Below are 23,510 nucleotides of genomic sequence, written 5' to 3'. Positions count from 1 at the left end.
GGGCAGGAGGACCTGTGCTCCCCTAGGGAGCTGCGACTCCAAGGTCAACGGCACCTGGAGATCCCACCCTCCACGTCCACTCTCACCTGGAGATCCAGCTGAGCCAATTTGGCCTTGACATCTTTGGTTCTGGTTTCAAGTTCTACCTCCAAATCTTGGAGTTTCCTTTCCTGCACAGAAATAGGCAGCGCGAGAAATATAAGTGTGGAAAGAGTGCAAGGTGTCAGCTAAGGGCACGGGGGGAGGGGGGGTCCCTACCCACCCTACCCACCCTACCCTTCCATACCACACACCCCCATGCAAGGCTCAGACCTTCTTCCACTTGCCCTTGCAGGCTCCCCGGAAAGTACCACACCTTGTGTCTTCCCCTCAGGGCAAAGAGAGGCAAAGGCGCTAACCCCAGGGCCCTGGGCAGGGGGAGGGGACTGCGCTCCTCTAATCTGGGGGATGCTCCCTGGCCCAGAAAACAAAGGAGCCATGTGTCCTGGCTGGGGGATGGCCAGCGAGAGACACCCCACACCTGCAGCTATCAAGGCTCCGATCTGCTGCTGCCACGGCTGCCGGCCCCCAACACATGTCCATTCCTCCTCCCTGGGCCCCTCGATGGCCCAGAGCCCTGACCTGCTCCCAGTGCCGACGCCGCAAGTCCTCAAGCTGCCTGTCCTGTGTCTGCCTCACGGCCTCCAATTCTCGCTCGTGTGACTTTCGCAGGCGCTCCAGCTCCCTGGTCAGGTGGCCCAGGAGTTCTGTCCGCTGCTTCCTCTCCTGCCCAGAAGGGGAGGCCGCTGGTGGGAAACTGCAGAGGCCTTCAGGCCTGCGGCTCCGGGTCAGTAAGGCAGGGGACCCCAGCGGATCCCTAGGGCCAGCCCTTCGAGAAGAGGAGCTTTCTAGGCCCTAGAAAACCTGCACCCCTCTCTGCCACTGACACAGGCACTGGTCGGATGCCATGAGAAACCCCCTGTGGGATCAGCCCGTCCTGCTGTCTACTGGATCCAGCTTCCTTCCTCCAGGGAAGAGCACTCATTAAAAAATTATCACTGCTCTTCAGCGAGGTCAGATTCGGTTTGGGAAGGGAAACAACTACATTTTATCATGGGCCAGCTATTTCTGCATGGGAAAGACCGTATGGAGAGGTTGGGTTATGGGGTCCAGTTACAGAAACAGCAGCCTCGAAATCCCAGGCAGAGGCCCAGCTGTTAGCCAACCTCAGGCCCCACCGCCACCCCTGTTCACCTGCAGTGGGAGCCAGCCACACCGGCGTGGGTAGACCTTCACCTATGGGTGAAGGGGGAACATGGGCAGATCAGCTCTAAGTAGTGTGTGGCTCTTGCCAGGCTATTTCTTGGTGTCCTGGAATTCTGATTAACCCCAATGGCATGGTGTCAGGTGGTTAAAGCTAAAGGCCTTGGAAGGAGACCATCAGGGCTTGAATCTCAGCTCCTTGACTTACTAGCCTGGTGCATTTGGGAAAGGGGGCTCACACTGCTAGGTCTGTTTCCTTTTCAAGCTGGAAGTCACTCTAGCCCTCACCTTCTCTGGGTGCTGAGGGCACTAAACAAGTTCGTGAACATCAGGGCTGAGAAGAACGTGGGCAGAGGGTACAAGCTCAGTATCTGTAAGCCGCCGCCACTCAGGGAGGGAAGGAGCCTGCCTGCTATGGGGGAGACACTCCTCCGCTGCAGCAGTAAGCAGGTGATTGGGACAGCACCACTGCCGGGCGCCAGCCAGCTGCCAGGGACTGTGGGATGGGTGCGTTTGTGCGCCGGGGAAGGGGCAAGTCACCTCGGCTTCATACTGCTCTCTGGCTTCAGCCACCACCTGCTGGTGCTCCTCCTTCATCTTGTCCAGCTTCCTCTCGTGTTCCCTCTCCACCTCCTGGCGCTTCTCCCGCAGGAGGCCACTGAGCTGCAGGGTAGGTGGCAGGGATGTGACACACCGGCCTAAGGGGGGACCAGCCCCTGAAGGCAGAGTACACGCCCGCCCTGGTGCCCCCCCACCCACACACATCACACGAGCATGACAAGTGACATATGCACACCACACCCCACTCATGCACAGGGGTGCCAGGATGGAGAAGCGCCTGGCCCCAAGGGAATGGAGGCATAAAAATGCAACGAGAAGTTCTAGCCCCAGCTGAGCCATCCAAAGCAAAGCAGGGACCCCTGGGCTAGGATGGAGTGCCCAGGACAGGGATACAGGAAGCCACCAGAGTCTGCCAGCATTTACCTCTTGCTCATACTGGAGGACCTGGTGAACCTTCTGCTGAGCCCTCTGCTCCACCCGACTGAGACGCCCCTGCAGCTGGGTCTCCTCTTTCTGCTGAGCTTCCTCTATCTTCTTCTGGAGGCTGGAGACAACCTGAGGAGGCCCCAGCACAGGGGATGTGACTCAGTGCTGCAGAGCCGCCTTGGAGGCTCACCTTCCAGGGGTCCAGTGCCCACCCTCATGGGGCTGCAGGGGGAGGAAGGCTCCCGCCCCAGGGGCAGGCATGGGGTCAAGCTCTTCTGCCTGGTAGCAGTGAAGGGGCCTTGAGGCTCAGACTCAGACACCAGGATGGCGGGCCCCGCCTTACAGGCCAGGGCCGGCTGCCTCTCACCTCTCTGTGCTTGGCCTCCAGCGAGGAAGAGAGCCGGTCCAGCTCAGCTCTGTGCTCCCTCTCCAGGGCTGCCACCGCCTAGGGAGCAACAAGGAGCCTGTGAGGGAGGCAGGGCAGGGAAGGCTGGCCGGGCATGGGCCCCAGGGGAAGGAAGACCATGTAGACTCTCTCCCAACTAAAGGGCCAAGGGAAACCACAGGCACATCTTTGTCCCCCCCAGAATAACTCAGTCCCTAAAGTCTGCAACTAGCAAATGAACAAGTTGAGGCCAGAGTGGAGGGGCATTTCATAAGTCTCAGGTCACCGCACCCATCCCCCTCCCTGCCCCCAGGCTAGGCCATGGATACCAGGTCACACTCATGCCCATGACTAGGGCCCGAGGCTGTGAGGGCTGGAGGTCCAGTGCCATCTGTCTGAGCCCCTGGGCACCCTCCCCCACCTTGTGGAATCTCTCCTTCTCTAAGCACTGATGCTCACCATCACCCAGAGAAAAATCTCCATGTGGCCTGTTCCTTACTTCCACCTCTTATCTAGAGACAGACCGTCAGGAAACAGGATTGGAGGCACAGGGCTTAAAGGCAAAGGAGAAAACCTCCCTCTAAGGGTGCAATCTCTCTACAGCAGGAGAGAGATGAGAGGTCATTGTAGCTGCCCCTCAGGGCCCAGGATGGGGACAGGGCACCTTTTTTTGCAGGACGTCCGGTCTGGTCTAAGTTCTTTTAGTGGCAAAAGCTTCCCAAATCCACAGGCCATTTCCCCTCCAACCTCTTCCCTGCCACTGACAGCTCCCAGCCACTGCTGGCCTTGGTCAGTGCCCTGGACACCTGCCACACCCTCCACTGTGCCATGCAGACAGGCTAGCACCTGCCCTGGACAGCAAGGCCCACGCGGAGCAGTGGGCCCAGACGGTTGGCCCACCCACTGTCTACCCTCTCCCTTGCCAGCCATGTAGACACCTCCTCTGTGCCTGGTCCCCCACCCCACACAGCCTGGCACCCAGCCCCTCCACACGTAGCCCAGGGGCATGTCAGACGGGAGGCCCCACGCTGCTGGCTCACTTCTTTCCTCTCCCCCTGCAGCTGCTCCCTGAGCTGCCGCAAAGCTGCCTCCTTCTCAGCGTTCAAGGCAGCCTGCTCTCTCTTCTCCGAGGCCTCCATCTCTTCCTTGAGCTGCTCCAGCATCTGTCTGCTCCTCTGTTCCAAGCTGGCCCTCTCAGCCTTCTGGAGAGACTCCAATTCTTCTCTCAGCTTCTGCAGGGAAGCCTCCTGCTCGGCCCTGATGGACAGACGGGACAGAATGGGACAGACCCGTGCACTCCAGTGGCATCGCCACGGGGCGGCTGGCTCACAGTGCGTGCTCACCTGAGTCGGCCCTCATCTGCCTCTGCACTGGACCGCACCTGGGCCCGGAGCTGGGACAGCCTCTGGCTCTCCTCCTCCCTCATCTGACTCTCCTCTTCCTCAGTGGCTTTCTGCAGCTGCTCCTTCAGGGAACTGGGACGGAAAAGAAAGGGAACTTTGTCAGAGGAACCACTCTTGTATTTGTAGTCTCTGACTCTGGGCCTCCAAAAACCTGTAGTTCGCCTGCAGAGCTTCCTAAATCTGGGTCCTTCCGCCTCCCTACAATACCTTCCAGGGTAAAGAACGGACCATGAACACTATCTGCTCTCTGCCACAGCAAGAGGACGGCAGGCAGCTTGATCCCAGAACAACTTTTCTGCCAGAGGCTCCCCTCTGCCTACAGATGCACCTCAGCATGGCATTCACTCAAGGACAGATCCAGTCTGACTCCAACCTCGCTCTGGTGCTGTGTCCTCTCATTCCCCACCTAAACCAACCGTTCCAGCCACATCAGAGGAGCCACCGCCTCTCAGTCCCGCCACACACCTCCTTGAGCCTCGGCCCTTGTTCGTGCTGGAGCCTCTCCCTAGAATTCCGTTTTTGACTTGACGATATTCACCACTCAACACCCAGCTCCCTCCTCTCAGAGAAGTCTTCCCAAGAGCTGCCGGGTTCACTGATCAACCTGTTCCCTTTGCCCTTCCTTATCCCGTGCCACTCTGTACCATATATCACAATTCATCTCTTCACGTGTCTCCCTTCCTTACAAGTCTGGGAGCTCCTCCAGAGAAAGAATCATGTCTTAAAGTCTGTTATATCCGAGGTGTTGAACACAGTAGCTGACACGAACTAGGTGCTCCATAAATATTTGGGAAATCTCAACAGCATCACCCAGCCCCAAACTATGAGCAAGAGCTGACAATCCATGAAGGACATCTTATTTACAGGCAAACGACAGTAACCATTTCATCTGAGGCAGACACCCCCCTGCCCATGCAGCCCCTACATGACTGGGGGCCATGTGCTGTGCAGTCAGGGAATTCAAGCCTGAGAAAAACATGATCCAGAAGACAATGTCTTTGAAAAGCTGCCTAGTGAATTCCAAAGCCAAAAAAGAATTAGGGTCATTTTCTTGTTTCAAGTCACCTGCACCACTGCTCTCCTCCATTATAATAGAAAATTTGAGTTAAATAAAAATCCTCCCTCCTGGATTCCCCAGAAATCCTTTCTCCTTGTCCAACGGCTCCACGTTCCACACGGCATCACAGGATGTCAGAGCTAGAAGGGTCCTGAGAGGTTAAGTCCTTCATTTTTACCACAGTCTCTTTTTCATCTCACAAATCAATCAATCTCTTCTTCTTTACGACTAAAGAAACTAAGGGTGGCCCTGCCTGCCTTCCCATTCAAGAAGTACCTGCTATGAGTTCAACTGTGGCTTCCAGAAATTTCTACCAAGTGGAAGTTTCACAGTAGAGATGGCCATAGCCCTCATGTACACACAATCTCATCCACACAGACCAGCCTAGCCTTAAGTGTCTTACTTGTCAAGGGCCACCCAGTCAGCTACGCAAAGAGCAGGAACCCAGATGGAAACCTCTGTGTCCCAGGAAACAGCACCTCACATTAGATTGTGTGGTTCCGGGATCCCTGGGTGGCGCAGCGGTTTGGCGCCTGCCTTTGGCCCAGGGCACGATCCTGGAGACCCAGGATTGAATCCCATATCGGGCTCCCGGGGCATGGAGCCTGCTTCTCCCTCTGCCTATGTCTCTGCGCGCCTCTCTCTCTCTCTCTATCATAAATGAATAAAAATTAAAAAAAAAAAAAAAGATTGTGTGGTTCCTACTAATCTCGCTGGGTCCCAACAGGGCCCTGACTCCCAAGAAAACAACACAGTGGTTAGGAAAATGGGCTCCAGGGACCAAGTGCCTAAGCTAATCAGACTCTGCTGCTTATGAACTTCGACACCTTGGACAGGTCACTTAGCCTCTCTGAGCCTCAGTCTCTTCATCTGTATAATAGACCCTATAAGATGGGTAGCAACACCGCATAGGAGCCACTCTCAGGACTAAACCAATTAACAAATATAAAGCACAGGGACTTTAATCTCTCAAAAAGTTCACTACCTCCACTATTATCATGCCTCCCAACTCCCAAAAACACAAACCAGGGAGCCCATTTCCCCCGCACAGCCCACCAAGGAGGAGTCTCAGTGGGGCCACAGGGCCCTGGGGTTGGGGTAGGGTGCCCCCTGCTCCCCATGTCACTGCAAGGCCCAACTGCTTGCCTAAGGGGAAGGGCAGGACCTGAGAGCCTTCTCTTTCTGCTGGTGAAGCTGGAGGATCTCCTCTTCCTCCTCCTGCCACAGCTTCTCCCGCAACTGCTGCATCTTCTCTTGCTTCGATTCCAGAAGCCGCCTCCAGTCTTGCTCCAGTTCTTGAGCCATGGCCTCTTCCATGGCCTTCAGCGAACCCTGCTCTGGGGGAGCTGCAGGCTCTGTAGATTGTCTACCGAGGGTGGGGGACAGCATTTCATTAGACTTAATATCTCATCTTTTATATAAATACAGAAAAACACACACGAATCCTAAAGGAGGGCCCACGATCAGGAATCACATGCAAATCAGGCCACCCAAGGGCCAGTAGGAGGGTTACCCCTTCAAAGATACAGGGAGCACTGGTTCCTAGGGCAAGCCCCACTGTGGTTAAAGCCCCAAGAGCCGCAGGAGAAGGGTACCCCATATTAGGTTCGGTGGACCTGGGTAGGCTGTAGAGCAATGTAAAAACCTGAAGATGTGGCTCACGAGCTGGCAATAACAGGGAGATTAAAGCTCTGTCCTTAATGGATTCCTCCCCAGGATGGTTCATGGCCCTGTTCCCGTCTCCCCACTAAGGCTCTGCCTGCTACTTGAGGCTCACACCAGCAGCTCAGGGCATCCCCAGAGGCTCTGCCTCCTGAACTGAACACAGGCCAAGGTTTAGGAGCCAGCAGGAGAAGCAGCATGTGTGTCTCCTACCCTAACACCCAAAATGGTCCATGGAGGTCCAGAACAGTAAGGCCAAGGGAGTAGTCACCTGCCTGGCTCCCTTGGCCAAAGACAGTACCAAGAGCGTAACAATGTCCCACTCCATCTCTCCCTGATGATGCCATGTTTGCATCTGCTTAGAGTTAACTCAGTGTTAACAGATAAAAGAAATTCATTGCTAACTTGGATCCATAAGGTGGGTGGTGAGATAAGGAATAATGATACTGTTACAAATAAGTCTATAGGGATCCCTGCGTGGCCCAGTGGTTTAGCGCCGCCTTCGGCCCAGGGAGCGATCCTGGAGTCCCAGGATCGAGTCCTACATCAGGTTCCCTGCATGGAGCCTGCTTCCTCTTCTGCCTGTGTCTCTGCCTCTCTCTCTTTCTCTCTGTGTCTCTCATGACTAAATAAATAAAATCTTAAAAATATATATATGTCTATAAAGTCATGAAGGATGTTATGTTCCTTGTATTCTCATTCTTTTTTTTTTTTAATTAATTATTCATTCCTGAGAGACACAGAGAGAGAGGCAGAGACATAGGCAGAGGGAGAAGCAGGCTCCTCGCAGGGAGCCCAATGTGGGACTCTATCCCAGGACCCTAACCTGAGCTGAAAGCAGACGCTCAACTGCTGAGCTACCAAGATGTCCCTGTATTCTCATTCTTGAAGGAAAGGCCCAGAGAAAAACCCAAGAACATTTGGAGGCGTGAGAGCATAAGCGGGATGAAGTACTTGGCCTCCCGGGGCAACTCTCCTAAGGCCAGCGCATGTTTGCATTCCTAGGTCAGGTCCTTTGATCTTACATTAGAAATGAGAGATGGCCACACAACCACCACCCTTCCCCGACGATGCCTGGGTGCAGGAGGCCAGGCACGCTGGCCCCATCAGCCTCTGCAGCATGTGGGTACAGTCCCCATCAAGGAGCACTGGGGCAAGAGTCAAAGAAGGGAGCCAGTGCTCCTGCTGGGGACGCAGGACCCCCTTTCCTTCACCGCAGCAGATGGAAGGCAGGAGGCAGGATCAGATTAGAAGAAAAGAAGGACTTTGGAATTCCATTTTGGCCCCTTGAGACCAGCGAGAGAAGGAAGACACAAAAGACTCCTGATGTCTCTGAAATACCAATAAGATTTCTCCCTTCCCTCTTTCCTAAAATCATTAACCCCAACCAGACACAGCCATGAGCTAGGCCTTCAGTTCTCTTCTGCTCTCAACCCATTTTCTGCCCCCCTCCCAGGCCAGCTCTGCTTCAGGTCCCCTGGCACAGCCCCAACTAATGCAGATGTAAGAGATGAGGCCGCCACCTCCTCTGAGAGTCCCGCTCCCCGAAAGAGCCTCCCCTCGTAGCTCTCCGCCTCATCAACCCTCCAACTCATTTCCAGCCTTGGCTGAAAACATCTTTTTTTCCCTGAGATGGTACCTTTTAATGTCTCTCTCCCCTGTGGCTGCATAGCTATGTGGAGCCCGGGGGACAGATGCTGCAGAAAGACGGGGCCTTGGGCAGCATGGCAGCGTGTGCCCAGGCGACACGCACCGGTGAGCGTGCCCGTACACCTGGCACACAGGCAGGAGGGGCTGGTTTCTAGCAGGCCTCCTCTTCTCCGTGTCCCTGTTTTAGAGCTCCAGCATCCCAAATGCCCTGATTAGGTCCCAGGCCGTCAATGATGCCCCAGCTGATTGAGGAGACAACGGGGAGGATGAGGCCTCCAGAAGAAGAGGCAGGTCTGATTTCGAGGCCACTCCTCAGGTGTCAGCATCAGAGAGACCCAGTTTCCAACAGTCGGCAGCCAAGAGGACGCTCTATAGAGGCATCACCATTTCAGGCTGGCCATCAAGGAGTTTCAAGGAAGTGAAGGAGCAGGGAGGGCAGGCAGTGCAGAGGGAGGCGGTGGCATTCAGGACATTCTCAACTGGCTGCACCACCACTAGGATTGCAATCAAAGAGATCCTGTCCACTCTCACATTTGGCCTGGTGGTTTTAATTTTTTTTTTAAGATTTATTTATTTATTCATGAGAGACACAGAGAAAAAGAAACAGAGACACAGGCAGAGGGAGAAGCAGGCTCCATGCAGGGAGCCCTATGCAGGACTCCATCCCAGATCCCGGGATCATACCCCAAGCCGAAGGCAGATGCTCAACCCCTGAGCCACCCAGGCATCCCTAATTTTTTTTTTTAAGATTTTATGTATTTATTCATGAGAGACACAGAAAGAGAGAGAGAGAGAGAGAGAGAATCAGAGACACAGGCAGAGGGAGAAGCAGGCTCCATGCAGGGAGCCCGATGTGGGAATTGATCCTGGGACTCCAGGATCATGCCCTGGGCCAAAGGCAGGTGCTAAACCGCTGAGCCACCCAGGGATCCCCTGTTTTGACATCTTTAAAAGTTTGCTGGTGGAGGAGAGACTGCCAGTCCCAGGACTGGCCAGCCCTTACTGACCACAGAGAATGTGTCTTTCGTATGCAAACCAGCCAGTCTCCCAGGGAGGCCACACCAGAACCATGTCCTTCTAAAACACAGAATCACACAGGGCCGGGTACCAGGCAACTGGAGGGCCATCCCCACAGCCCAAAGCCCACCAAAATTATTCCAACTATCCAATCCCACACTCACTCAAGGCACTTACCCTGCCTCATCCATTCCTTCCCACGGAAACCCCAATAAAGTCTCTGTGCCATGCTCTCCCTTCTTGACTCTTCTGTCTCCTGACACACCCTGGTCCTTCCCCAAGTGGCCTGCCATGGCTGGGCATGCCCTCTTCTCTCTGGAAATGTAGGTAATAAATTCTTCCGGAATGGCACTGGCCTGTGTTGTCACTCAGTCACCTCCATAAATTAAAATCCCACGGATACAAATAAGACACACAGAGCTACTTCTTCTGACACACAGAAACATAGATGTGAAGATGAGTAACAGGAAGTTAGGGGGCCCAAAAAGACTCAGGAAAGGAACAGAAGATATTCCCCTAAGCGCACTTATAAAGTGAGAGCGTATGGTTGAGGAACGTGTCTCTGAGACCCAGCAGGGGCAGCCTCACTGGTTTGGGAGAAGAAACACAAAGTAAGGGGGCTCACCAGCCAAGAGAGATGGGGAGGAGCCTCACGGCCCCACTTCCATCCCCGAGGTGCCAGGACAAAGCCCTCTCACCTCTGCCCAGAGGTTCCAGTCTCTGAAAGCAGAGGCCTCCCGTCCTCATAGAAAGTACCCTGACCCAGTGTCCACAGTCACCAAGGAGACTTGGGAAGGCCATGTCATTCCTCAGCATCAGAGCTGCCTCAACATGGGGCTGCACCGTCCCCACATCACTCTGCAGGGGGACGATGAGCACCAGAGTCAGGAGCCCAAGCACCCTGCCAGCTCTGGGGGGTGCCGCCTGTAAATAACCAGAGTGCGAACCTGTCTCTACAGGTTCCCTCGAATCCCATGGACTTGTAATCCTTCTGTGGCACTAGGTTCACAGGCAGGAAAAACTGCTTCACCCTGGCTCCTGTCTCTCCACGCAGAGAAAAAGAACAGGGGTTCCAGGCTGAGCAGGAAGTCTAGGGCTCCAGTGACCAGAGTCTCGTGCTGGTTATGCAACTGACCAGCGATGTGACCTTGGGCAAACCCCTTCACTGTGAGCCTCAGTCTCATCGTCTGTAAAAGGGGGAGAGGGAAGGGAACAGTGGGAGGAGGAAAGCTCAGTGATCTCTAAGTGTTAACAGTGCTGCTATAACAACGCACATGAGCTCTGGACCCAGGCCCAAGATAGAGACACCAGAGACTATATAATTCCATTTATGTCACATTGGAGAACTGGAAAATGAATCTATGAGACAGAAGAGTGGTGACCTGGGGCAGGTGACTGGGAGGAGAACAGCATGAGGAAACTTCCTGAAGGGACAGAAATGTTCTATATCTGACCTGAGCGTAAATGTGCACCAATCCGTACAGTTCAGATTTATGTAGTCTCGTGTACATAAATACCTCAAAAAAATGTTTTTAAGAAAGCAAAAAATACTGCTTCGTAGAAGGGGAAACATGATTACCAGGTTTCTGCTAGCCCGGGAGGTACCCCGTCACCTCCACCCTTATACCTCAGGGCCTGACCAGGAGCTCCAGGGACCTAGCCAGCCCCACCCTCAATCTGTGACCACACCACTTGGGACCCACTTGGGGATCTCAAAGCGGCACACAGAATGAAGGGCACGCTTGGTCTCCCCCCACTCCAACCCCTGGGCAGGGGCCAGAGCATCCCCCCAGCCCCCCAAGAGTGGTGGGCCCTAAAGCAATGCACACACCACGGAGGACAGGGACCCACATATAATTGGCCCTTACAGCTCTGGAGAGACTGGTGGGGCAGGGCTGGCCGCCACCTGCTTCTCAAGCTCCTGGGCCTCTTCCTGCCCAGGGCCCAGCTCCATGGCCCCAGAGCGCTGTTCCTTGCCCCTCTCCTGGGCAGCAGGTGGGCTTGAAGTCTCCTCCCTTGAGAGCAGGAAGGAAGCAATTGTGTGAAGGCCGGTGAGAAGGCAAGAGGCTCCAGGTGCACCCATCAGAGAATGGTGATGAGGGCAAGGAAATCAGCCCCAACCAAACATCCCTATCTCAGGCCTCACTCTCCCCGCCCGCCTCTTCCCTAGCTGTTCACACTGAAGAACCCCCCACCCACACCCCCCCACACGTCCATGTGGGCCAAACCAGGGTCATGGCACCCAAGGAGAAACTCTGCACATGACAGGTCATCAGCAGAAGCTGTTGACTGAACGTCGCTGCTGCTTGGCCGCCCCCAGTGACTCATTCCAACTGGATGTGCTCTCAAACCAGCTCTGACACCAGCACCTTCCTCTCACCAGGGGAGCACAAGAACTAGCAGATGCAAGCCAGGCTCTGGGCCAGGCTGGGGCACAGAGGTCCCCTCGGCTGGCCTAGGGAAGCCTAGGACTCTGCACTTCCCTCCCGCAGGGGCCCGGCACACCACGGGGCTCTACCTGGGTCTGCTAAAGGACTGGAAGTGGGATGACTACTGGGGTGGGGGGAGCACTGGCAGGTGGGGACTGGGACAAATGCCCCTGACAGCACAGCCCAGGGGGGAAGACAGTCTCTGTCCCAGCCCCTGGGCAGGAAGACAGCTGGGTCACATGATATGCTTCCTTGTTTAAGAGTTTCTAGGCTCCCTGAATCAGATGGTGCACCCAAAATTTAGCTGTAGATGAAGGACTAGAAAGAAGGTTTCCTCATCACCCGGCTCACGTGAGGCACTAAGTGGAAACCTGTGAACCCAGCCCAGCTCCTCCACCTCTCCGGGCACCCCCAACAGTCACTCTCAGTCCCTGCACACACAACTAGATGCCAGCTCCCCCTTACCTCTGAAGGGAACTGGGCAGGACCAGGCTGCCTGCAGAGTCCTCCCCAGGCTCCTCTGCCCGCTTCTGCTCCTGCTCAGACTGCCCCTCAGAGGCTTGAGGAGGCCCTTCTTCGGTGGCCTGGCTGTGAAGGGGACTCTGGAGCCACCTCCCAGGCAAAAGTGGAGGAGACAACCTGGTTGGACCAGCCAGAGCAGCAGGGTAAGACCCGCCATTTAGAGAGCAGGGAGAGAACAGAGAGAACTAGTATGTGGACCTAGGTCCCTTCCTCTTCCCAGGCAGGGCTGCAGCCCCGACCCTATACCCATGGGGAGCAAAGCAGCCAGCAAAGTGGGAAGGGGAAACTCCCCACTGAGCACTCCCTTTGCCTGGATCAGACTCAGCCCTCCTGGGCCCCTGTGCTGCACCTGCTTGGCCCAGGGGTGAGAGCTGGGCCCTCTCACGAGTGTGTCCACACCCAGTGCTCACCATCTCTGAGGTCAGGCAGGGGTGGAAGAACTGAGCAGAAAACAGGGAGAAAAAGAGAAGACAGACTCGAATGGTCAAACTACAGAAAATGCATGAAGCTGTAGTTTTCAGCTGGTAGGAACACTGATAGCTCTTCAGGGTCTGAAAAGCAGAACAACTGCCCCATTTCCTCTTCCCAGGGTGGTAGGAAGTACCTCTCATTGTAGCTCGGGCCTCAGAAGCTGGAAGGCCCTATCTCTCCCTCCCAGTCTTTCTGCTCTCCCTCCGTACCCCCCCCCCACACACACACACAGAGACATGGCTGCAGCCATTTCTGATGTAGCAGAGCATCAGCTCCAAGCTGCAGTACTGAGCCTCTGGCAGATTCCTCCAGCCCTGGCCCACAGTGGTGCACAAAGTCCCACCAAACATACCCGTATTCCTGTCTTGGTGCAGAATCAGAGGGCGCACTCATGGACACGCGTGCACGCGCGAGTACACACAGACTCTGCAAGGCCATCCAGTCGGCTCACCATCTGCCTTCAGGCAGGAGCACGCTGAGCCATGCACACCAAAGCCAGGAATTCTGCCCAAGTTCACACATCCCGAAGGTCCCTGAAGGGCGGCCTCCCACATACTGTACCTCTCTGAGCCTCTGGACTGCTTGTTCTGCAGCTCATCTTGGCTGGACTGGCTGCCATCCTTGTCTTCTCTCCCCAGCCTCTGGGCCTGTAGGCAAGCAGCAGTGCAAAGTGTATATTGGAGAGGTCTGCTTTTGGGTCCCTTAATCCTCCAACCAACTCTTGTGCCTAAGAGGAAGTACTGAGAGGTGGTTCTTGAGTAGGATGAGGACCACTTGGGACACAGAAGAGAAGGCCTATCGACTGTATAATGGAGCTTCCGGGGGCTTTGGCTAAGCCCCCAGGCTCGCAGCTGCTCCCAGGGCTGGCCTGGCTGACCTAGGGAGGATGAGCCAGATGCCACAACCACTGCATGCAGAGCCAGAAGCCAGAGGCTAAGGGAGAATGCACACAAAGAAGAAAATCCTGCCTCCTGCCACCAGAAGCCTTCACTGGCAGTTGCAAAGAAAAAGCTGAGACATCTGTGAATGCCTCAAATCCATAGAGGCCCCAGACCTTCAGTACCAGTGATGCAAAGGGATGCTGAAATTAAGTGGGCAAAAGTTACTGAGGCAGCAGCCCAGCACACTGAAGACAAAGGTCCCTGGAGAGATGAGGACAGTGAAATGAGAGACAGCTATATTTCAGACAGAAAGGGTATTGTTTGGGCACCCGAAGGGAGGAAGACAGTGCTCCACCACTCCACTCCAGCTCCCCCAAGCACCCGGGTCCCATCAGTAGTCAATGATGCCTGCTTCCCAGTGAGGGAATGATTACACCGTCTATCAGAAAAAAAAAAAAAATCTCATTGTGTGTGTGGGGGGTGGGGGGAGATCAGGGATAGGAGGGCAGAGGGACAGAGAATCTCAAGCTAACTCCACACCCAGCGTGCATCCCAACGTGGGGCTCCATCTCATGACTCTGAGAGTATGATCTGAGACAAAATCAAGTGTTGGACACTTAGCCAACTGAGCCACTCAGGTGTCCCCCCTAAAAATCTCATTTTAAAGCCTGGGTGTCTAGGCAAATCTAGCAAGCTGGTGAAAAAGAGGGCTAGCCTTGATAAGCTCAAGTATTTCCTGCAGGGGTGGGGTGGCAGGGGGATAGCAGTGTGGCTGGCCTGGACTCAAGCTCTCATTCTATCACTTCCTAGCTGGGAAGTCTGTCTCCTCCACTACAAAATAGGACAGTAAACTGCAGCTCACAGGGCTCATGGTGAGGATTAAATTAGATCATGTACGTGAAGCCCAACTCCTGGCCCAGAGAAGGCAGGCCACAAATGCCAGTTCCCCTGTTCTGCTCCTCCCCTCTCCCCAGCCTAAGGCACAAAAACCCAGCTCTGCCAGCGTCCGTCCCCATCCGAGGACCCACACTCCTTCTGTCATGTTCACAGGAGCCCCGTCTGTTCTGGGACACAAGGGTTAACAGCAGAGGCAGGGAAGGAGACAACGAACTCCATCTTCCCCAGTGGGGGGCCAGCCCGGCTGGCATACTGCAGTGTCCCCAGCCCTGTGCCCACAGCCTCCCACGCCGCTCCACTGGCAGCCAGAGCCCGAGCAGCTGGGGCTGACTCTCCCATCTGGATGGGCGAGGAAGGGCAGGGCCGACTCACAGCCAGCTCCCCCAAATTACATTAAAAATAGAAATGCTGCCTGTGAATACCTCCCGGTGCCTGCAGCAGAAGGCTCCCTGCCAGTGCTGCCACTCCTCATCGCATCAGCCTGGGCAGAGCCTGTACATAACAGCCCCCATGCCCCCCTCATTCCTCCCAGTGTTCAACTCACTACTGTCTTCCCCTACAAATCACACCAAGCTCAGCAGATACCTCCCTCTCTCACTTTCAAGGAAAAAAAAAATCACACAGGCCAATCTATATAACAAACTAAAATGTAAAATGGATAACAAAGCGGGGTGATCATAATAAAAATTGAGGGAGGGGGTCGAGCCCTGAGTTGGAAAGGATGAGAGGCACAGTCCACGTGTTTCCTTCTTGTTTCGTCTTCTATGTTCCTGCTGGAAACTGCACTGGCACACCAACTAGAGGGAAGGGGACACCCTGGGACCATGCCCAGACAGAGGTCCTTGGAGCAGAGTGGTAGTTCACCACCAGACTCTTCAGAATGGGCATACAGGGAGCACATTCGAGGCCTCTGGCCCAAGGCTGCTCGAGACCCCACCTTCCGATCCTTAACTCAGCTCCAGGGTTGTATTTTAACGACCTGGCCCTCAGCTAAATACATCATGGAACCTTCGTAAAGCAGAATGGGTAGGCAACTAATCCAAAGAGCAAGGTATGGAGCTGAAATAACTCACAAATAAGTCACGGGTCTATTCCCTAACTATTCTCTCATTTAAAGAGCATCTTGCCAAGTGGTGTTTGTGGCACGGTCCCAATTGTTGTAAGGAGAGGAAAGAGAAATAGAAAACAGACATAGATAACTGTGCACACTGAAAATTTCCTGGAATAGGCCATGAGGAATGTTCATGGCAACTGTTTCTCAACCCCTACCTGTGCGGGAAGTGGACATTGATCTTCCACATCATTTGAAATAACTTTATGGTCATTTTTGTCGTGTATTATAAAGCTCACACTTATAATTCATTATAATCATGACCTTGACTATGGTGATGGTTTGGAACATATATACGTATGGTAAAACTCATCAAATGATACACTTTAAATATGTCTGGTTTAAAATATGTCCACTGCATCTTGGTCAAGCTGCATAAATACTTTTTTTAAGTGAACAGAAACTAGTTTAGTTCAGTTTCAAACCCTAAGGGGCCAGAGGCTCTAGGAAATAGCCAGAGCCCACAGGAAAGACAACGGGGACCACACCTACACTTCCGTCTGACCCACAAAGGGCCGATTCTGGTTCTTCCAGCTCCACCTCCCCACTCAACCCGTCCATGTCCTGAAGACAGGAGAGGGCTGAGGACTCAGGCCCACGGGGCAGGAGAGGTGTCTGTACGGCCTGCCAGCCAGAGCGCCTGGCACTGCTCTGTGCCCCAGGACGCTGGGCACGAGCTACAGCTTCGGGCTTCCTCTGCTAGGGCTGTCCACATTCGAGCCAGGCCCCACTGTTCCTTTATACCAAGTGGCACAATTCCTCCCACCTCTTCAAAAAACGCTGCAGGCCTCATTGGGTTTTAGGTAGGACCTAGCAATTGGTCCTCCTTTTCTTTCTTTCTATTTTTTTTTTCTTAAGTAGGTTTCACACCCAACGTGGAGCCCAATGCAGGACTTGAACTCACAACCCTGAGCTCAAGACCTGAGCTGAGGTCAAGTGTTGGGCACCCAACCAATTTGGCCACCCCGGTGCCCCAGAAATCTTTTTTAAAGCCCTCATTGATGCTGACATTGGCCAGATTTTGGGGGCAGAGCAATGGAAATCTACCCCACCTGCCAACTCAGTAACTTCCCCACTTACTTACTGGGAAGGGTGCCTACAACCTCCCTGCTCCGGACCCCTCCTGACCAATCCCGCTGGCTCTGTTTGCACCTTTCCATCCCTCCAGTGCTACCAACAGGGGTGATCAAGGTCCAGCCTGAATAGCTTGTTTGTTCCAGCCAACAAATTTCCATTTCACCCAAACCAAATATTCCCTTAAATGTGCAGGGACCATGTGCCAGAATCTTCTCTTAAATAAGCCCACAGAGAAGGAAAAAAACCACCTTCTTGGCTTCAAGCTCCTTAAGGACAGGATCTGTGTGTGAGTCACCTTTGTACCGTTCTGGGTGCCAGACGTCCCACGTGCCCACACAGAGCTTATGTCTAATGGGGAGAGAAACCCAAGAACCATAAAACAAAAGCAGCAGCAATGAGGGGAGCCAAGGGACGGAACAATCCATTCTACTTGAAGGAGGTGACATCAGAGGTGGGCCTCCAAGACCAAGAAAGAGTTCGGACAAAAGAGGAAGCAGAACAGCAGGTGGAGCAGTGAAGGAGGTGGCTGGGGTGCCCCAGGAATGGTGAGTGGTGGGCACAGCCAGGGCATGGCCTGTGGGCTGAGGGTGAGCCTGCAGAGGCTGGATGGGCCAAGTTGGGAAATGCCTTGAAATCCACAGTGCTTTGCACATAAGCAAGTGGTCAGCCCTCAGTTGCTAAATAAACCAATAAACTGATGTATGTTGCAGGGACAGGAAGGATGGCTTAATTCAGAGCAGCCAAGAGCAGAAATGATTGGAAGCCCATCACAGGCACAGTCAGGGCCATACCTTATTGAATTAGAAGGGAGGGAGCTCCCAGAAATGTACCCAGGAATGGGCAGGGTTCAGCTGGGGGTTATCCACAACCCCAAGAGACTCACCTCCCAGCAGGCTCCATCCAGGACTGGGGAAAGCACATCAACATCCAGCAGTTGCTCCGATATCCGGCTGCGGAAACCAAAGTCCTAGAGACAGTGGAAGGGCAGGTCAACGCTGCACCTGTCCCAGCATCCACCGGGGCCTCTCCTCCACCCCACCCCACCTTCCAGACAGCTGCCTACTACAGGCCAGGCACTGTGCAAAACATTTCCATTTCTACTAGTTATTCTCGTCTTCAAAATAACACTGGGAGTAGTCTAGAAAGATATGTGCTACATATCATACAGCAAGTATAGTTAAAATGTTCACTGTAGACTCTAGGTGGTCAGGATGTATGGATTCACTTAAAAATCCTTTTAGGGATCCCTGGGTGGCGCAGCGGTTTGGCGCCTGCCTTTGGCCCAGGGCGCGATCCTGGAGACCCGGGATCGAATCCCACGTCAGGCTCCCGGTGCATGGAGCCTGCTTCTCCCTCTGCCTATGTCTCTGCCTCTCTCTCTCTCACTGTGTGCCTATCATAAAAAATAAAAAATAATAAAATAAAAAAAATTAAAAATCCTTTTAATTTTTCTGTATGTCTGAAATTTTTCATAATAAAACCATGGGGGAAACATAAGCCTGTGAGACTGATACTCTCGCAGCCTCTCACAGACTGGGAAGCAGGTCTGAGAGCACACGTAATTTGCCCAAGGTCATACAGCTGATTAGCAATGGGGCTGGTGGTCAGATGTACCCTGGGCTGACTTCAAAGCCCAAGCTCTTTGCATGATACATGCTGCAAAGCATGTCACTTTGCAGCTGTTTCGCCCTCCTAGTATCCAAACTGGGTACCCAAAAAGTGCCCAGAAGACCTGTGGGCAGCCTGGAAGCAAGGGATGGTGGGCTGTTCACAGCTTGCTTTCTCCAGACAATGGGGATTCATTAGCGGCGCTTCCTCTGCAGGCTTCTCTTTGGGGGCAGCCAGCAAGTGCCCACACAAGTGCCAGTTCCCTGCTGCCCTCTGACTGCCACAGGACCATGATCCTGCCCCCTCTGAGCCTAAGAGCCCTGCTGGGCTAAGTGAAGGATTGCTACCTGACAGCGTGCTAATAGGGATAGCTCTGTCATCAACCCTGATAAATGGCAGGATGCCCGGGCCAAGGTCTGGTCCTGCTGTCCATGGCTTCCTCCACCCACTCCCGTAGAGAAGAAAAATGCTGATGGGCACACTGCTTCATTGGCGACTCCCTTAGGAGGGACGGAGCCCTTGCACCAGAGAGGCCTATGACATGGCTATTCTTCACGATGGTTCTTGCCAACAATGACTTTTTGCCTTCCTGTCCTAGCTTGTGCATTTTCTTTTTTGGTGACATTTTCCTTTCAGTTTGAGTTCTACTCCACTTAACGCAGCTGCCATCTGCCTCCTAAGCCCATGGCTCAGTGAGGGGCCAGAGCACACAGCCTCCTAATTCCTCCGCACCCCCTCCTATCATTACTGTTCATCCCTGACCCTCCCGCTAATCCCTTCCCTTTGATCTGCCTCCTCCAGACAGATGGAGCATGGTTTCCAGAGGTGATGTTCTGCCAAAAAGCACCCTCAACTACTCCCCGTAGATACAGACCTGGCAAATGAAGCCAGGAGACAGCAGGCTGGGTGGAAGGCCTAGGACAAAGCAACCATCCATACATGTTGACATTCCAGGACACTGTCTTCTCTTTGTAAATGTAACCATGGCTTCCCTTCTAGCTACAGCCTGAGAACTGGTCCTTGCCATCATTTGGTGATCCCATAGACATACATGCATACACACACACACCACCCCAGTCTCTAACTTCCTAGATTCAAGTAATGCTTCTGCTACAGTCCAGAGGCTCTAGATCACGTATCTCCCAGATAGTCCATACTGCAGAAACGAAAAAGAGTAACAATCGCTTTTAGTTATGGGATGTTTCTAGTGTTTTACATTCTTCACCTCACCATCTTCTCACAATAAACCTATGAAGTACGCAGTGTTAGCTGACGGGCTGCAAACCCAAAGTTAGACAAGACCCAAAACCAAATTCTACCTTCCCCGCTTACAAGCTGTGTGACACCAGGCAAATGAACCACAGGGACTCACAAACTCACACTCTCCACCCCTCTCTGCTGCCCCCCACCTTGGACTCACCAGGCCCAGGAAGGGCTTGGGGTCAGAAGCAGCGGAGTCTGAAAGCTGCAGCTCCTTCATGTGCTCACTAATCTCCGACTCCTAGGGAAACAGACACACAGAGAAGTCAGTCAGGGCAGAGGACAGAGAGTTGCTATCACCACCCAGGGAATTCCATTCGGGCCATGGTGTCAACACAGGGCTGAGCCCTAACCAAAATCCACATCTGGAAAACCTGAAAGAGGGCTGTGGACCCTCCCATTCCTTCCAGACACATGCACCAGCCCCCACCTCGCCCAGGCTGAACAGCCCAGTTGAGGCCACACTGACTCAGGTCAACAGTATTTATACATGTAAGGAGAGCCAAGTGAAGTGAAGTGGAGGCAGCTAGGGAGTTGGCAGTAGGGAAGTTTCATGCTGTCCTTAAAAAGCAGAATGAGGGATGCCTGGGTGGCTCAGTGGTTGAGCATCTTTCTTTGACTCAGGTCATGATCCTGAGGTCCTGGTATCAAGTTCCATAACAGGCTCCCCACTGGGAGCCTGCTTCCCCCTCTGCTTATGTCTCTGCCTCTTTCCCCGTGTCTCTCAGGAATAAATAAATAAAATCTTTTTAAAAATTAAAATTAGGGCAGCCCGGGTGGCTTAGCAGTTTAGCGCCGCCTTCAGCCCAGGGCCTGATTCTGGAGCCTGCTTCTCCCTCTGCCTGTGTCTCTGCCTCTCTCTCTCTGTGTGTCTCTCATGAATATATAAATAAAGTATTTTTAAAAAATTAAAATTAAAAATAAATAAAAAACAGAATGAGAGTATCTTTTCCAGTAAGTGGCTTAAAACTCTTTAAATTAACTCTCTCACCATCTACCGGGAAGAGGAATAGGCCTAAGGGATGGAAAACTGAAAGTGCCAAAGGCCTTGGGAAGTACTTCTGTGCGTTTGGATCATTGGCCCAGTCTTGCCAAAGCTAGACTCCCATGCCATCCGTGAGAGGGGTCTGCTGGTAACCTAATTCACTAACTTACTACTGCTGGGGCTAAGAACTCCTGGTGGTGGTCCCCACCCCCTCAACATCCTCCTCTCTCTACAGGGAAACGAAATACAGACCACAGACCCCAGCAATCTTGACCAGCTGATGTCAAGAAGTAGGAGCCAGAGGCTAAAAGAGAAAGCAGGTACTACAGAAGAACATGAATGTCCCAGGAGGGTGCCAATGGAAAGGCAAATTTCTACTCTGAATTTCTAATGCTAGCAGGTTTGGAGTTTCATTCAGGCTTTGGCTGCCTGCTGGGTCTGGGCACATCTATCACCATGAAGGGTTCTGGGTGCTGCTGACAGCCCATAGCAGGACCTACAAATGAAGGTGTGGGGACAGAGATCTGCACAGGGTTTGAAAGAGCAGCAGAGTGAGGAAGCCGCAACTCCCCAGGGCACAGGGAGACTTACCTGGCTCGCCTGTGATTGGCTCTCTTTCCAAACAGAAGCCTCCTCCTTGGGCTCCTCTGCCTCTCTGTTCCTGGAACCTTCCTCTCCTGCATCCACTGGGTTCTCTGGTACCTCCTTTTTGTTGGCTTTGGCAGGCTGACCACCCCCAGGGTCCACCCCACTCCTGGACATCCCAGGATCACTCTTCTCATCCTTTTCTTTTTCCAGATGCCAAGCACTCGCCCCTCTTCCCTGCTGCCCTGTGCCATCACTGCTGCTCAGACTGTTGTCTGCACCCTGGCTGAAGAGCTTGCCGGGAGTGGGGGGCCTGGCAGCATCTGAATCCAGAGAAGTGTCCTTCTTCTCCTCTGGTTGGCTTGTTCTTGGAGACTCCTAGACAGCAGCAGACCATGTCAGACAAGGAGATGTCAAGAATTAATAAAATAATTTCAGAGACTTGCAACAAGATGGAACGGTCATTCCTTGACTCGTTTGGGCCAGCGCTCCAGTTCTGACACCAATGGTTATCAAATACCCTAAGAGCCATTTAAAACACAGATTCCTCGTTCCACTCCACATCTGCTGCATCTAAATGTCTATGGTGACTTAAATACATCCAACCGCCCCATTCACTGACAGGTGTGGAAACCAGTGCGCTGAACTCCATCACCACCACCATGTTCTCAAGTAATAAATGTCTCATTCCAGCCCTGGTAACCAATTCATAAGATTGCAGACTTGGAAACCAGTATTTATTTTTTTAGAAAGTCAGTAGGTATTTACAATGATGATGACCATGGAAAATCACATAAGAGAAAAGTACTAAAGTCTAAAATTTTATTTCCTTTTTTTTTCATTTTTAGAAGGCAGTGAGGAAAAAAACAGGAGAATGCCCTTCATCAGTGGTGATGAGGGTGGCTCTCTCCCTAGGGCCTCCCCTGTACACATGCCCCTGGAGCACTGTGACCTGGATGCTCTGAAGCAGAAGCCAAGACAAGACTTATTGGGGGAAATGGTTCTGAAGGATAAAGAGGTCAGGAGGCCTTCAGAACACAGGTCTGACCTGTGGTGGGGGAGTGGGGAAAGGGCAGCTGAAACAGGCAGGGCCTCAGGCCACTGCACCGTTCTGAGGAAGTCTTGGCCTGCACCGCAGGGTCCCATGTCTGGCAGAAATGATCCTGCTCCAGGGCCTGTTGTTCTCGGTCGACAGCGTGGCCTTGGCATGAGCCAGGGTGGATCAAAGGTGCCACAGCTGGAGGCTACTGTCACTAAGGTCCCCTGGGTAGGGTCTCTCAAAAGGAGCACCCTCTCCAGCTGCTACATCCTGCTTCTTATGCTGAAACCTTACTTTAAAGACTAGGAAAAACCTTTAAAGCCAGCCAAGGTAGAAAAAAGAAATCCCTTCCTTGAAATCCAGCTAGAGCTCTATCCGGGCTAAGAGAAGCCTTCCTCCCAGAAAACATCACTTGGGCTGCCAGCATGAATGGCTTCTGAGCAGAGATTTTTTTGACACTTCCCGGGTTCCAGATCCTGGAGACTCATGCAAGGAGCATGGTGACTAGAGTCCAGAGGCCACTGGAGAACATGGCATTCATAAGTACTGCTAAAACCAAGACATAACCATCCGCCTGCAGGTCTGGAAGCCTACTAACAAGCCAACCCAAACTTTCCAAGGATGGTGAAGAGAGGCAGGAGAGTAGAGCAGTTCAGAGCTTAGCTTCAGAGATACACTACTTGGGTTCAGATCCTGGCCCCACGTACAGGGGCCAATTATTTAACTGAAATCAATTAAATAAATCTGAAACCAATTATTTAACTTCTGTGTGCCTTAGTTTCTTCCTCTAAAATATGGGGACACAGGAGGGCCTACCTCACTGGGTGTGGGGGTAGAGTAAATGAGTTAACACTCACTACGTGAGCTAAAGAAGTGAGATCAGTGCCTGGTGGACCATTTGCGTCCCATAATGTTAACTAACGTTTTATTGTGAAATGCACATGGTCGTTCACTGCGTGCCTTCTATGTGCCAAGCACTGCCCTGGGGACCCATATATGAACTAGACATAGATCCTGCCCTCAAGGAACTCAGTTGAATCTGAGACAAGAGAAATGTCCCAGGTAGCCTTGGTCATGAGCCTTTGCTGCCCAAAGCAGAGGGCACTGGACACAGTGGTGGTACATACTGTCCTCAGCCCCAGGCCTATCCCAGGAGAAAAGCAGAAGGTGAAAGAGAGAACGGGTGGCTTCCCTCATTCCTTGGCAGCACAAAGGCAGAGTACCCTCCAGTGCCGGCCATCC

The 23,510-nt window shown here is 53.1% G+C and overlaps 1 protein-coding gene across 14 annotated transcripts in view; it reads right to left on the bottom strand.

Annotated features, from left to right (window-relative positions):
* CEP164 (centrosomal protein 164) overlaps positions 1 to 23,510 on the bottom strand; it is a 64,708-nt gene that overhangs the window by 8,306 nt on the left and 32,892 nt on the right. For 11 of the 14 annotated variants that reach the window (XM_055305937.1, XM_055305941.1, XM_055305944.1 and 8 more), the window contains 15 exons: positions 21,236 to 21,607; positions 19,820 to 19,900; positions 17,675 to 17,758; positions 13,387 to 13,472; positions 12,298 to 12,471; positions 11,272 to 11,418; positions 9,581 to 9,718; positions 6,240 to 6,440; positions 3,958 to 4,089; positions 3,655 to 3,871; positions 2,597 to 2,674; positions 2,227 to 2,358; positions 1,783 to 1,905; positions 622 to 765; positions 87 to 170 (listed from right to left, as the gene is read on the bottom strand). In XM_055305937.1, the coding sequence (XP_055161912.1) occupies positions 87 to 170; positions 622 to 765; positions 1,783 to 1,905; positions 2,227 to 2,358; positions 2,597 to 2,674; positions 3,655 to 3,871; positions 3,958 to 4,089; positions 6,240 to 6,440; positions 9,581 to 9,718; positions 11,272 to 11,418; positions 12,298 to 12,471; positions 13,387 to 13,472; positions 17,675 to 17,758; positions 19,820 to 19,900; positions 21,236 to 21,607 (2,193 nt within the window). The remainder of the gene's footprint in view (positions 1 to 86; positions 171 to 621; positions 766 to 1,782; positions 1,906 to 2,226; positions 2,359 to 2,596; positions 2,675 to 3,654; positions 3,872 to 3,957; positions 4,090 to 6,239; positions 6,441 to 9,580; positions 9,719 to 11,271; positions 11,419 to 12,297; positions 12,472 to 13,386; positions 13,473 to 17,674; positions 17,759 to 19,819; positions 19,901 to 21,235; positions 21,608 to 23,510) is intronic. The other 3 variants (XM_055305942.1, XM_055305945.1, XM_055305951.1) reach the window with 3 other exon arrangements.

This window comes from Nyctereutes procyonoides, unplaced genomic scaffold (assembly GCF_905146905.1).
Source record: "Nyctereutes procyonoides isolate TBG_1078 unplaced genomic scaffold, NYPRO_anot_genome, whole genome shotgun sequence".
NCBI classification, from domain to species: Eukaryota; Metazoa; Chordata; class Mammalia; order Carnivora; family Canidae; genus Nyctereutes; species Nyctereutes procyonoides.
Note: the sequence above shows the minus strand (reverse complement) of the source record. Positions and strands in the feature narration are given on the sequence as shown.